Source organism: Emydura macquarii, unplaced genomic scaffold (assembly GCF_026122565.2).
Source record: "Emydura macquarii macquarii isolate MOO-44397 ecotype Brisbane River unplaced genomic scaffold, CSIRO-AGI_Emac_v2 contig_1253, whole genome shotgun sequence".
In the NCBI taxonomy this organism is placed as follows: Eukaryota; Metazoa; Chordata; order Testudines; family Chelidae; genus Emydura; species Emydura macquarii.
This window is the reverse complement of record NW_027131390.1, coordinates 42,847,562-42,860,735: the sequence shown is the minus strand read 5'-3', so window position 1 is coordinate 42,860,735 and position 13,174 is coordinate 42,847,562. Positions and strand designations below refer to the sequence as shown.

Here is a 13,174-nt window from a genome sequence, read left to right as displayed (position 1 = left end):
AGTTGATGTGAACACAGCACTGCCTTTGCAAGTTGCACCAACTTCGGTCCCCATGGATCTCCGCTTGGACCACCCATTTTCCATGCCAGTGACAGAACCTACACTCCGAGAACAGCAGCTGCAGCAGGAACTCCTGGCTCTTAAACAAAAACAACAAATCCAGAGACAAATCCTTATAGCAGAGTTCCAGAGGCAGCATGAACAACTCTCCCGTCAGCATGAGGCCCAGCTACATGAACATATAAAAGTAAGTGATTGAAACATTGCAGTGATCAGTGGGTAGAAATACCAATTTAAAACAAGATGATGTAAATGTAAAGGGTCTTGTTTCAAAGGTGGAGGACTGCTGGGACTGGTAACTCCTGTTTAGAGAACCATATCTGTAGGTTTGATACAGAGAGAACCAAGCACCAAGATTTTAACAATGAGAGATTAAATTTAGGTTCCTGTCTCCTAAATCCTTATTTAGGCACCTGAATAAGTGGCTTGACTTTCAGAAGTGCTGAACTGCCCAACTACTCCCATCAACTCACTTATTGAGGGCCTAATTGTGGATTTAGAAGCCTCCATTTAGGGTTTCATTTCTGAAGAATCTTGGCCTAAGTAAAGAAACAGAGCCCCTTTTTTATTGATGATATAGCTATTGAGAAGAGAACCTGTAGGAGACCAGTGTTACTGTTCTGCCTAATATATGAATATAGAAGTGTGCTGATAAGCTAGTGACCATAAGATTATGGTTAGGTTGAGGGAAAATGTTTTGTATGTGATACAATTCCAAAATCAATCTCACCTGATGGATGCTTTATAGAGCTAATATCTGTAACATTCTGTAGGAGAGTTAAATAGAGGATTCGGTCTGAATGTAAACATCTGTGGTTAGGGTCTTAAAGACTATACTCAGGGGTAATCGCTGGAGTTTATTTTCTATAAACTATATTTTCCTATAGTTTGTAAGCTCTTTGAGGCAGGGAGTATGTATACTTTGGTATTTGAGCAAAACTTAGCACCACAGACCCCAATCCTTATAATGGTCTGTGAGCATTACGGTAACATAAACATGGAACAGCTTTCAGTAGTGGTTAGTATCAAGACACAGCTTAGGCTAGTAGTGCTCTCATCTAGCATTTAAAGATATTCTGTGTTAATGACATTAAAATATATTTGATAATGCACCTAAGGTGTGTGTATCTGCTGACAGCCACCCATATGCAAGTTCTGTGGACTTCAGTGAAAAAACACTCATGTTTCTGATAGGAATACTGACTTCAATTTTTTTGCCATCTGATGTAATTTAAATATTTTAAAAATATTAACTGTAGTCATGCTTCATCAGTGTAGCTGATAAACCAGATTATAAATTCATCACATAAACACATAAACATTCTTTTGTGAATTGAAAGAACATTTGTCAGTACAGTACAGTTCTACTTATCTAACAAAGTAAATCTTCGGTAGGGTTCACAGGATCTTGTCGGGCCAGATCTCATGTTTCTTTAAAACGCCACAAAAGAGAGAACATGATGCTAAAATTCATAAACTGAATTCCAGAACTGCTTTATTTGGATCATATTCTCTTATTAACTCCAGTGGAAACTTAGCCTGAGTAAGGAGTGCTGAACAGGGCAGCATTGTATTAATGTTACAAAGTCGATGTTAGAATGGGCTGCTCAAGTTGTCCATTGCACATCTATAAGCTATAAAGCAGTCCTCTGGATGTTATCTCCTCCAGAGCAGCACAAAAACACAAGCAGGGTTTGTGGGGAAGGGCATGTGCCATGTGTGAGGGAGAGAGATGTGACGTTCAAAATTAAGAGCATGTTAATTTCTGCCGAGTTGTTTTTAACTGCTCTGTCAAACCGTATGAAAGGTAACATAACAAATAGAAATAGGAGGTAGAGTTTGGAAGATGTCTGTTGCACAGTGAAAAAGTTGGACATTATATAAATATACAGAGTGACAGACTATTGCTATGGTAACTTCAGTTTTCAGAATTGTGAATGTGCTTTCCCCTCAAAGGGGGATTATTAGGTACATAGTGTTGATATAATCCTAAAAAGTGATTGCACTCTGGATCTTGCATATATGAAAAAGGAAATTAGATCTATCTTTTTCCAAGGTTAAGTACTATATTGCATACAGACTCTCAGAAAAGACCCATATTAAGTATGCTACAATGGACAGTAATTGACTCAAGTTGTCAGCACTAATACTTAAGAAATTGAAGATTTAGTGCCAACTATTGTGCGTATCATCAGCACGGTGCATGTGTGTGTTTGGTTTAAGAACGTAATCTCTCTGGGGCATGGACTGTCATTTATCATGTGTATGTGCAGTGTACAGAGCACACTAGGGCCTAATCTGGGTGTTGCCTTTGTTACCACCATATAAATGTTAAATAATGGTACTATCAATACCACAATACTGACCTTCGATGCGACTTAAATTGTACTCCAGGTTTCTGAGCATGAAAAGTGCTGTTCATTCTGAACTGTAGGAAAAAGTATGGTGGTTTTCAGGTGAGGAGACAATCCTGCTAGTAACTTAATTATCAGACCATTACTAATAATCTTAAAAACAGCAACATACCATGTAGAACCTCCAAAATTAACGCACAAGTTGATTGTATCCCAGAAAAGTGCATCATCAGTCTGATTTGTGTAAAATTTATGTCTCTGACTTCAATAAAAGTCTATATTATAAATGAAAAAATAGAGTCTGTATTGGAAAAGCTAGTTCATTTAAAACTAATGCTCATTACCATTATTTGCAGTTTTGGAACATTTTTATTGTATTGTTAATAATTCAACCTACATTTAAAAATATTTGGTATTTAATAAAATGACTGGGTGAATTAACCTTGGAAAACTGGTAGCTGTATTTTACACCCACTATTAAGGTTATAAGACAGTTTTCATTCAGAGAGCTTGCATATAACATTATGCTTGATCTCTCTGTTTGATGGTGGTGGTTGCAGTTTATTTTAATTATTGCTGAGCTGTTTTGGAGCCTAGGTAATATGGGGCGGGGGTGGAGGGGTGGAATATGCATCCCATTATTTTTTTTAAAAAAAAGCAAACAAAAAGCCTTGCAGCCGGGACAGGGAGAACAGCTGTGAGTTGAAAGTAAAACTTGCCATAGAAATAGCCCTGATTGAAGGGCTTAGTGCCCTTCCTTTTTGCAGAGGAAATGGGTTTTGATTTGAAAATCAGATACTCAGCATATGCTGTAAAGTTCTGTTGTGAAACTTGTAGTAAGGAAGGGTTTGCTGTGCATGACTGTAACTTCAGCTGCATAATGAAAGTTCTAGTCAGATTGTTGCTAATTATTTAAGGACATCTGTGGCTTGGGGATGGATAAGTGCAGACCTTGAAGTGAGCATGTTGAGGAAATACTGAGTGCTTTGTAAACAGATAGGTGCAAAGATGTATGGGAGAGGAACGCCTTCCCTTCTCACTTTTGAAGTACTGCAAGAGTTACTCTGGAGAGACCTGGCATGGGATTTGCATGTAGATTATTATAAGATAGCAATGTCTCAAATCCTGCCAAAAGAGGTGTCTTCATTTCCTTTCTTCCTCTTCCGCCCCCCCCTCCCCCTTTTGTTTTTCCGGGGGAGGTGGGCAAGCAAACTACTGGTCAGTGCCAGGTAGGGATTCCCTTTATGACCCCTTTTGTTTGCTCTGGTGATTGAGCCTTTTGCACTGTAGACGTATCTGATTCATGGCATGATGGGTGGGAGTTCTGAGCATAGATTAGCATTGTTTGCTGTGAGTCTGTCTGCACTTTGTGCTGGAAGCATAAATTCCAGTTCGAGTGGACATACCCATGCTAGCTCTGATTGAGCTAGTATGCTAAAAGGAGAGAGTAACTATGGTGGCAGGGGCTAGCCATCCTGAATACGTACCTGTCTGAGATGCTAAGCATGGTGGGTGGCCAGCCCTTCCCACCACTTGCACCCCTGTGGCTTCTCTGTGTTTAATGCACTAGCTCTATCAGAACTTTCTTGGGTTGTCTCCTTGAGCTGGAATTTACACCTCCAGCTCAAATGTATTAGGGTGTCATATTATGCAAGATATTAAGGAATTTTAGAAGTCTCTATTATCACCATGTTCAGTAATAGAGTAAAACCTAAACAAGGTAGTCCAGAAATCCTTAAATTGTTCCCTAGCTCAGAGTATAGAGCATGATCCTTGTAAACTAGATGCCTTCAGTTCAATTTTCCATTGATCCTTGTGGAAACTTTTGTTTAAGTGGCTTGTCAGTATAGCAGTATGGCTCGTCACAGAAGGTGTGAAAGATCCTAGAATCAAACTCTGACAAGGCTGCCTTGGTGTGTGTAATGTTTAAAATAAAAATAAGGCAAAGGTTATCATCACAAAGGATTCCATTGGAACAGATTATTAAAGCATGTGTTGGTTTCTCCATCACTTAAATCAAGACTGGATGTTTTTCTAAAAGATACACAAGTAGCTCAGTCACAAGTCCGTGAAACTTGATGCAGGAATCACTGAATGAAATTTTCTGGCCTGTTTTATGCAGGAAATCAGACAAGATGATCATAATAGTCACTTCTGGTCTTAAAATCTATGCTATTTGAATGGAGCAAGCAAAGCATGAGATACTTGCTCATTCAGGTCATCTGCCACGTCATCCTGCTTTTGGTGTTAATTTTATCACCTTCTTAATGCAGCTTAACAGAAACATTTAGCAGTTGTCTCTTTCCTGGATTTGTAAGATAATATGAATGTAAATAATGTTTCTGCAGAGGATCTTTATCATTCAAACTCTTCCTATTCTTGTATCCAAGAGGCAAAAGAAATGCTTCAGTCTATGGTAATACACCATGGGCCTTGAAAATGAAAAAGCTGTATTAGTTTTTGGAAGAGGGAAGGCTGGCCATTCCCAAACTTATTAGGTTCAAGACATATCTACACTACAAAGTTAAATAGACTTAAATTGTCGTCATCCAGCCGCCGCAGTAATTAAGTCGGTCAGGCGTGTCCACATCACGCTAATTATGTCAATGGAGTGTGTCCTCACTAGCAGAGCTTGCATCATAGGTAGCTATCCCATAGTGCAGCTAGCCGCAGAGGATTTTGGGAAGGGCTTGCAAAGCCTTATGGGACCAAAACATTGTTGCAGGGGGGGAAACATGGCTTCAGCCTCCCATGATGCAGTTTCCTCCCTCCCCTGATATCAATGGCAAACAACCCATACTTTTTCTCACCTTTTTTCAAAAGCCTGGTCGAGGTGTGCGTATGCCATAGCCCAAGAAGCATGGACCCCCGCTTTGTACTCCATGTTGTGAGCATTACAAACACCTCGCGCTTTATTCTGCAGTATTTCCAGAGCCGAGACAGGAGCTGCCATGCAGAACATTGTGATATGAGTCAAGCAGCCCTGCTGCAAGCCATAGAATGAAACAATTCCCAGTTGCTGCTGACAGTTGAGCAGCAACTGAACATGGTGAAGCGCCGTTTCTGGTCTTGGGAAATAAGCACTAATGGGTGCAATTGCATCTTTCTGCAGCTATTGGATGATGAGCAGTAGCTGCAGAACTTTCAAGTGCGGAAGGCCACTTTCCAGGAATTTTATGGAGAGCTTTCTCCAGTCTTGAAGAGCAGCAACACTGAGACCTGCTCTGACACTGGACAGGGGAGTGGTGATCAGTCTGTGGAAGCTTGCAATGCCTGACTGCTATACCAGTCAGCAGGGAATCAATTTGAAGTTGGTGAATCCACCATGGGAGCTGTTGTGATCCAAGTATGCAGGGTCATTATTCATCTTCTTCTGCTAAGAAGGATAGTGACTCCGGGCAATGTGCAGGGCATAAAGGATGTTTTTTCCGCGATGGGTGTCTCTAACTGCGGCGGGGCGATAGGGATATACATGACATCTATCTTGGAACCAGACCACCTTGTCAAAGAGTATATAAACTGAAATGGATATTTTTCATTGGTGTGGCAAGCGCTGCTGGATCACTGGGCGTTTCGCTGATATCAACATAGGATGGTCAGGAAAGGTGCATGATGCATGCATCTTTAGGAACACAGATCTGTTCAGAAAGCTGCAATCAGGGACTTTTTTTTTAAGATTGCAAAATATTCACTGATGTTGAAATGCCAATAGTGATCCTGGAAGACCCAGGTTACCCCTTGCTCCCATGGCAGATGGAGCCATGCACCGGCCACCTGCTCAGCAGTAAGGAGCAGTTCAACAATAGGCAGAGCAAATGCGGAATGGTGGTGTAATGTGCCTTTGGATATTTAAAGGGTTGCTGGCACAGTTTGGTTACTAAATTAGACCTCAGTGAAAGCATTATGCCTATAGTTATCGCTGCCTGTTGTGTGCGCCATGATATCTATGAGGTAAAAGGAGAGAAGTTTCTGCAGGGATGGGGCGTGGAGGCGGATATATTGGCAATTAATTTTGAGCAGGCAGTTACCAGGGCAATAAGAGCCCAGCAAGGAGCTCTGCATCTCCGGGAGGCTTTGAAAAGCCATTTCAGTGTGTTGTATCCTTCCCATACCTTTTCTTCCGTTGCATCAGTTTCCCTGTACCTCACTCCTTCCCCCCCCCCCCCCAAAAAAAAAAAAAAAAAAAACGCCCAAAAAACAAAACCCCTGACTGGAATAAATAGAGTATTTCATTTGCTAGCCATTGATTTTTACTGCACAAACATAAAAAATCTAAAAGAACAGGAAAATAATTTAACCTTGGGCAAACAGTGTGATAAAATTGGGAGGGGAGAAACAGTCAGCTTGTCTATGAAAGCACAGAAGTCTTTCCCATCAAAGGTCTTCAAATGGCCACCTTTTGTTCTTAGTACTCTTGCCCGGTGTTGAGTGGAAGTGACACTGCACCATCCCCTCTGCCTCCTGGAGTATTTGGGGTAGGGGGATTGGGAACAGGCAATGCTTGAAGGCCATTCTGTAGGGGCTTCACAGGGACTCTAACCTCAAGCTGTTTTTCTTGAAGCTCAACCTGATGCCTCAACATGTCTGATTGGTCCTTCATAATCCACAGCATTTCATTCTCTGTGGCACACTCATGCTCCTGGGATAGTCTCCTGCTCTCCATGTCCATGGCCAGTTTTTCAGATAATGAAATCCTCCAGGCTCTTAGCTCCATGTCACCTGTGCCAGAGGCATTCATTATCTCACCGAATATGTCAATCACACATTCTTTTTCCACCTTCTAATCTGCGAAAGTCTCTCCGTCAGTGTGGAGGATGTGCTGAAGGCTAAGCTTTCCATTGGAAGGAATGCAAAGGACAGTGCACCCATTGTCAGTGCATATTCTGGGTCTAGTGAAAGGATATCTATTTAAAAATACACACCCCTTATTACACTCAAGTGCAAGCCAGAACATAATCAGAATCCCTAGCTATTCAATGAACTGGTTTGCTGTTCCAGCCATGGTGAATATGGTCCAGGAGCATAGGCAATGGGCCTTGTACTGCAACTTGTGGAAAACTTGCTTCGGGAGCACAGGGGGCTGGTAGACAATGTCCTCCCTCCCCTCAGCAACATGGTCATTGCTTTGAGACCGGGGACCAGTGTTAAGTCTCCCAAATTGTGGTCTTCATCTGAGGTGGCTCCATGGTTGTAGGGTGGGGAGTTGGTAGCCACGAGAAAACACAGGAAGCCTCTCCCCCCGCCTTCCCTTAACACTGCTGCTATTAGTCGCCCTGGACTAGCAGATTCTGAGGTCAACCCTGATCCCTGCCACCACTGGCATGTTAGGGAAACTGTGGTTGAGGGATCCGGAAATCACCATAGGTGTGGATCACGTTCTCTATTGGTTGTGGTACAAGCACTTGTAATGAAAACTTCCGCTATCTCCCCTAAGTGATCCTTTATTATAATAGTCACCTGAGAGTAACAGAGGCAGCAAGGGAGTAGATGCTGCAAACATCTGGGTATAGACCCAGTCCTTATGCTGCTATGCTGTGTACCGTAATAATGCCAGCAGAGTTAATACTTGAGTGGCGTGGAAAAGTGTCCTACTGTGGTAAAAGTAATAAGGCAGCCCTCCCCAGAGACCTTCTGCAAAGGATTGCAGAGTACTTCCAGGAAAGTTTCCTGGAGATCTCCATGGAGGATTCCTGGGCCATAAACAGTCTTTTCCGGGGGGCACCCTTTTGTGTAGCTGGAGTGGCCACTGGGAAGCAGATATACCCACTGAATCTCATTTTTTCTTCATATTACACATTAAAACATAGGAGCACGTAACCTCTACTGTTTGATTGGAATTGCATGCTCACCAGAGGTACCTTGTCCGGCAACACGGTTGGCCACCATGCTGTCCTGCGACTGGCTGATCTGCTCCAATGTTTAAAAATAGGTCCTGGCTCTGGGGGAGAGTGGATCCTCGGCTCACCTGTCTCCCATTCTCTTTCTCCTCTGCCTCTTCCTTGTCCAGAATGTCCTTCTTGTCATTGTCTGAGGTGGCCTGGCACTCAGACTTCGGGAGGTATCCACACTGTGTTTGAGGGTAATGGTGAGGTCACCGCCGAGAATCGCATGCAGCTCCTTGTAGAAGCAGCATGTCTGTGGTGTAGAACCAGAATGACTGTTCGCCTTCCTTATCTTCTGGTATGCTTGCCGAAGTTCTTTGATTTTCACACAACACTACTGCATGTATCTGGTGTAGTCCTTCTCCCCTGTGCCCTGCACAATCTTTTCGTAAATGTCTACGTTTCTATGGCTGCATCGGAGTTGTGCCTGCACAGATTCTTCTCTCCATGGATCCACCACCTCCTGTATACTCCAGGCTGGGGTGTGTTTGGGGCATTGAGTTGCCATGATCAGCTGTGCTGGCGAGCTATCCATGCTGACCAAACGGAATGGGAATTCAAAATTTCCCTGGGCTTACCCAGGATTTGCAGCAATTCCCCTGTTTATGTGGCTGTGGTGCAGCCAAGTTGAAAACTATCTCAAGAACGGTCACAGCAGAGCATTGTGGGATACCCCCTGGAGGCCAGTTCAGTTGACTTACACAACATTGCACCTATACTGCCTTTCTGTCGACCCATCAACATAGATTAAAGCACTACATCTCTCGCGGAGGTGGAGTAATTAAGTTTACGTAACAGGTGAGTTAGGTCGGTGGAAGGGACCTGATAGTGTAGATACATACATTATTAGGTTGATATAAAATGGTTTCCATCGACCTAAGTTTGTAATGTAGACCAGGCCTCAGTCACATATCTTAGAACAGTGTTCTCCACACATTTTAGTGCCACCCCTTACCTCTGTCTGTGACCTTATACCCTCCCCAGCTGCAGTTGGGAGCAGGGTGGGCAGCCAGAGGCCTGGCCATAGCTGTGGTGGGGCTGAGGCTGGGAGAGGGGCCAGAAGCAGGAGCAGAGCTGTGGCCAGGCTGCAGTCAGGGCCCATGACTGGGGTTGGGGCTGAGCCAGCAGCCATGGCTGGAAGAGGAGCGGAGCCTCGGCCAGGCTGTAGTTGGGATCATTGGCTGAGGCCGCGGCCAGGCCAGTAGTCGGGACTGGGTGTGAGGCCATTGTCAGGCCAGCAGCTAGGGCTGGGTGCAAGGCCGTGGCCAGGCCAGCAGTCGGGACTGTGGCTGGGGGGAAGGGCCAGAAGCAGAGCCGCAGCTGGGAGCCAGGGCCAGAGCAGAGCTGTGGACAGAGCAAGATTGGATAGTGCGCCTTCCTTGCCTCCCATGGGCAGTGGCTTGGGCCCTGCTATGCCCCCCGAATGTTCCTCTGTGGAACTCTAGCAGTTCCTCACAGCTCGTCAAAATTTCCTTACAATTTGTTCTTTGTAGATAGTCAGTTTTTTTCTCAGTTTCCGTCATAGTTTAACTTGTTCTTTCCTATTTAAAATAAATAAATAAAATCAATTTTTTTCTTCTAGACTTACCTTAAAATAGTTAAGTCTTTCCCTCAGACATGCTGGGCTCATCCGGTTTCAAAAGATGTGCCTTCTGCAGAGATGCAATGCCTGCATCCAACGGCCACTCTGTATGCCTTAAGTGCCTTGGAGAGGGACATACAGTCCAAAAATGCTCTCACTTGAATCAATCTACACATTTACCTACCTTTTGTCCAAAACCACACGCTAATGCACAGGGTGCATTCCTCCGTACTCTGGATATGAGGCGTGCTTTAACCTTTTACCTCGATAGAACTAAATTATTTAGATCATCTCCTACCCTGTTTGTATCCACTGCAGATAGATGGAAAGGAATGGCCATATCCACACAGAGGCTCTGAAAGTGGATCTCAGGCTGCATCTAGACATATTACAAACAATCAGGTATTCTATCACCGCAGAAGATCAGAACACATTCCACAAGAGCAGTATCTACATCCACAGCCTTTCTAAAGAACGTACCGATTACGGAAATTTGCAAGGCAGCTACCTGTACCTAGACCCACACTTTTATCAAACATTATGCCATTGACTAAAGCACCGTGGGCAGATGCAGTGATTGGTCTCTCATTACTCTCCTCCATATAGCCTATCAACTCCCTCCAACCACCTAAGGGCACTGCTTAAGAGCCACCTAAAGTGGAGCACTCACAGGGACGCTACTCGAAGAAGGAGAGGGTTACTCACCTTGTGCAGTAAATTGAGGTTCTTTGAGATGTGTGGCCCTGTGGGTGCTCCACTACCCACCCTCCTCCCCTCTACTTTGGAGTCAAATCCTTGGACTTTACAGTAGAGAAGGAACAGAGGAGGTTGGATCATGCACGCGCCGAAAAGAGTGCCAACGGCACTGCGAGACAGCCATGGTGCATGCGTGACACGGACGAGCGCTGCTACAAAAAATCTCTGATCGATGCCGATGCACAGACATCTAAAGTGGAGTACCGACAGGGACACATCTTGAGGAACTTCAGTTATTGCACAAGGTGAGTAACCTTCTCATGTTTATACTTAACTTTGTTTTTTCCTGCCTTGTTAGTTCTATTAGTGGAACTGAAAGCAGATACGTTTCCCGACCTGCCCCATAGGCACACTCCATGGAGTTCAGAATCACTTTGTCCTTGGGGTTTGGCTCTTAACCTAGAAAAAAAAGCACTGCTAGCTATGGCAATTTTATCACCAGTCTTGCGATATTTGGTATTTTTGTTAAAGTCCAAGCTCCTGGGCTCATATGATTACATGAGTCTGACCTTTCAGCTGAGCTTGACAATGTGAAATGTAGTCTCTAAAGCTAGGTGGCAAATAAAGGAAACCCCATTTATTTTAGTCTCATGAATTTAAGACCTCACAATTTTGGCCTGACTCATGATTTTTGAATGTTTGGGGTTGGTGATATTGAGATAACAAAGTTTAGCTCAACCTGTTTTCCTGAGGCTGCTTCCAAGAATCCCACCTCACGAATAATAAGCCCACATCCTAGGTCCTTGTCCCAAAAGAGCCACTCCCACCTTCCTTATAGCCTGGTGGGGTAACAAGTTGCCTATCCGGGTAAATCAGTAAAGCCCACTTAACTCTTTGCCAGTAGGATCAACAACTACTAATAGGATTCTATATTTAAAGCAAATGCTGCCAGCCAATGGCAGGAATTTTAGAAATATTACCTGAAAAACTCTGGGCATATTAAACGTTATGGGGGCACATCCTATGGATTGATGGAAAATATTTATTTGCTTGATTATATAACTATATAGATATGAAGTTTTCAATAAGAATATAATCCGATTGACTGAAAATACCTCCTTCAGTTCTAGAAGTCTAGGTAATTAATTAGTCTTGTTTTATTTTTAACTATTATGCCAGACACACAGGTACAAAATACACTTTTAAAAATATCTAAGCATGGATTTACTCAGGCAGTGAAGCCTTTGCAATATCTTAAGGAAAAACACTAGTTTTGAAGAGACAAAAATGTTTAACTATTAAAAGCTTGTGATACAAACAGGCAGAAATCCATGAAATTGTTGTATATCTTTCTGTGTAGGGAGGAGATAATCACTACTTTGAATCTACTTTTGAGGTTTTCTTTCCAGCTTTCAAGTTAACTATATTCAAAAGTACATTTTAGTATTTCATTCAATTTTATTTTCAGTAAGTAATAACTACTGAGTCCTGAAAGTAATGATGGCCTGGATTTAAGTCTTCCCAGCAAATGCTCATTCTATTGTGTATTGTGGGTATGTTATGACTAGAGCCTTGCAAATCTGCAGATATCTGCTTTTATATCTGCGGACCAATTTTTGCAGTTGGTCGATCAGATGCAGATCTGAAAGGTGGGGAAGCAGCTGTCTGCAGCTCATAGTTTTTGATGCTGCTTCCCTACCTTTGAGATCTGGGGATGGGGGCTGGCCGCCAATCAGCTGTTCAGTGGTGGCGGCTGCAGCGGGACTGGTCCCCCAAAGAGCTGGTTGGGAGGCCCAGAGCTGTGGGTGCATGCAGGTGCGGATGACCTAGAGGACAGAGACTGTGGATGGTGGGTTGGATGTCAATTGATTCTGGCGGATGTGGATCAGATGCAGGTCCACATTTTTGTATCCACAGAGGGCTCTAGATATGACCCTATATTTTGGAGGGAGGAAAGTGCTTCTGTTTCCTGTACAATATTTATGTAACGTAATTATGAATTTAGCTCTCCTGTGCTTTCCGATAAATTAAATGATCGGCATATTAGTGAGTGAATGCATGTGTATACTTACTGTGTCTCTTTGGATATATTGGCAATAATGTTCACATTCCTCTCTGCTGTATTTTATGTATTTATGCCTTAGATTACAAGCCTTTGGAGGCAAGAACTTTGTTTAGTATATTTTGGATACTGCAAAGCACAGTGTACAGCTACAGTAGTACATAAATAATAGATATTTCATTACATGCTTATATTGGCAGGTAATGTTACTTAAAATAGCTTTGGCCTATTGCCCTCATAGCTGGTGAGTGGTTTCATTGCCAACAGATATTGAATGGTTAACCATTAACCATAGTAAGTATTATATAGGTGTATTCTGATCTAGCGGGAGAACTAAATACATTGTGGATAGATTTCTTAAATAGCTTTTTATAACTTGAAAACTGGAGAATATTCAGTCTTTTAAAAGAAATATATACAGCCAACATTTCTATAAATTATAGCAAATAGTTCTGTAAATATTTGAAAGGACATGTTCTAGTCATTTCAAAAAGTAGTTACAATACTTTCAGTCTCTGAACCCCCACCTGGCTATTTC

At 42.9% G+C, this 13,174-nt stretch overlaps 1 protein-coding gene across 3 annotated transcripts in view; it reads left to right on the top strand.

Moving 5' to 3' along the window:
* The window catches only part of HDAC4 (histone deacetylase 4), a 403,085-nt gene that overhangs the window by 214,374 nt on the left and 175,537 nt on the right, over positions 1-13,174 (top strand). For all 3 annotated transcript variants that reach the window (XM_067548627.1, XM_067548626.1, XM_067548628.1), the window contains exon 4: positions 3-247. In XM_067548627.1, the coding sequence (XP_067404728.1) occupies positions 3-247 (245 nt within the window). The remainder of the gene's footprint in view (positions 1-2; positions 248-13,174) is intronic.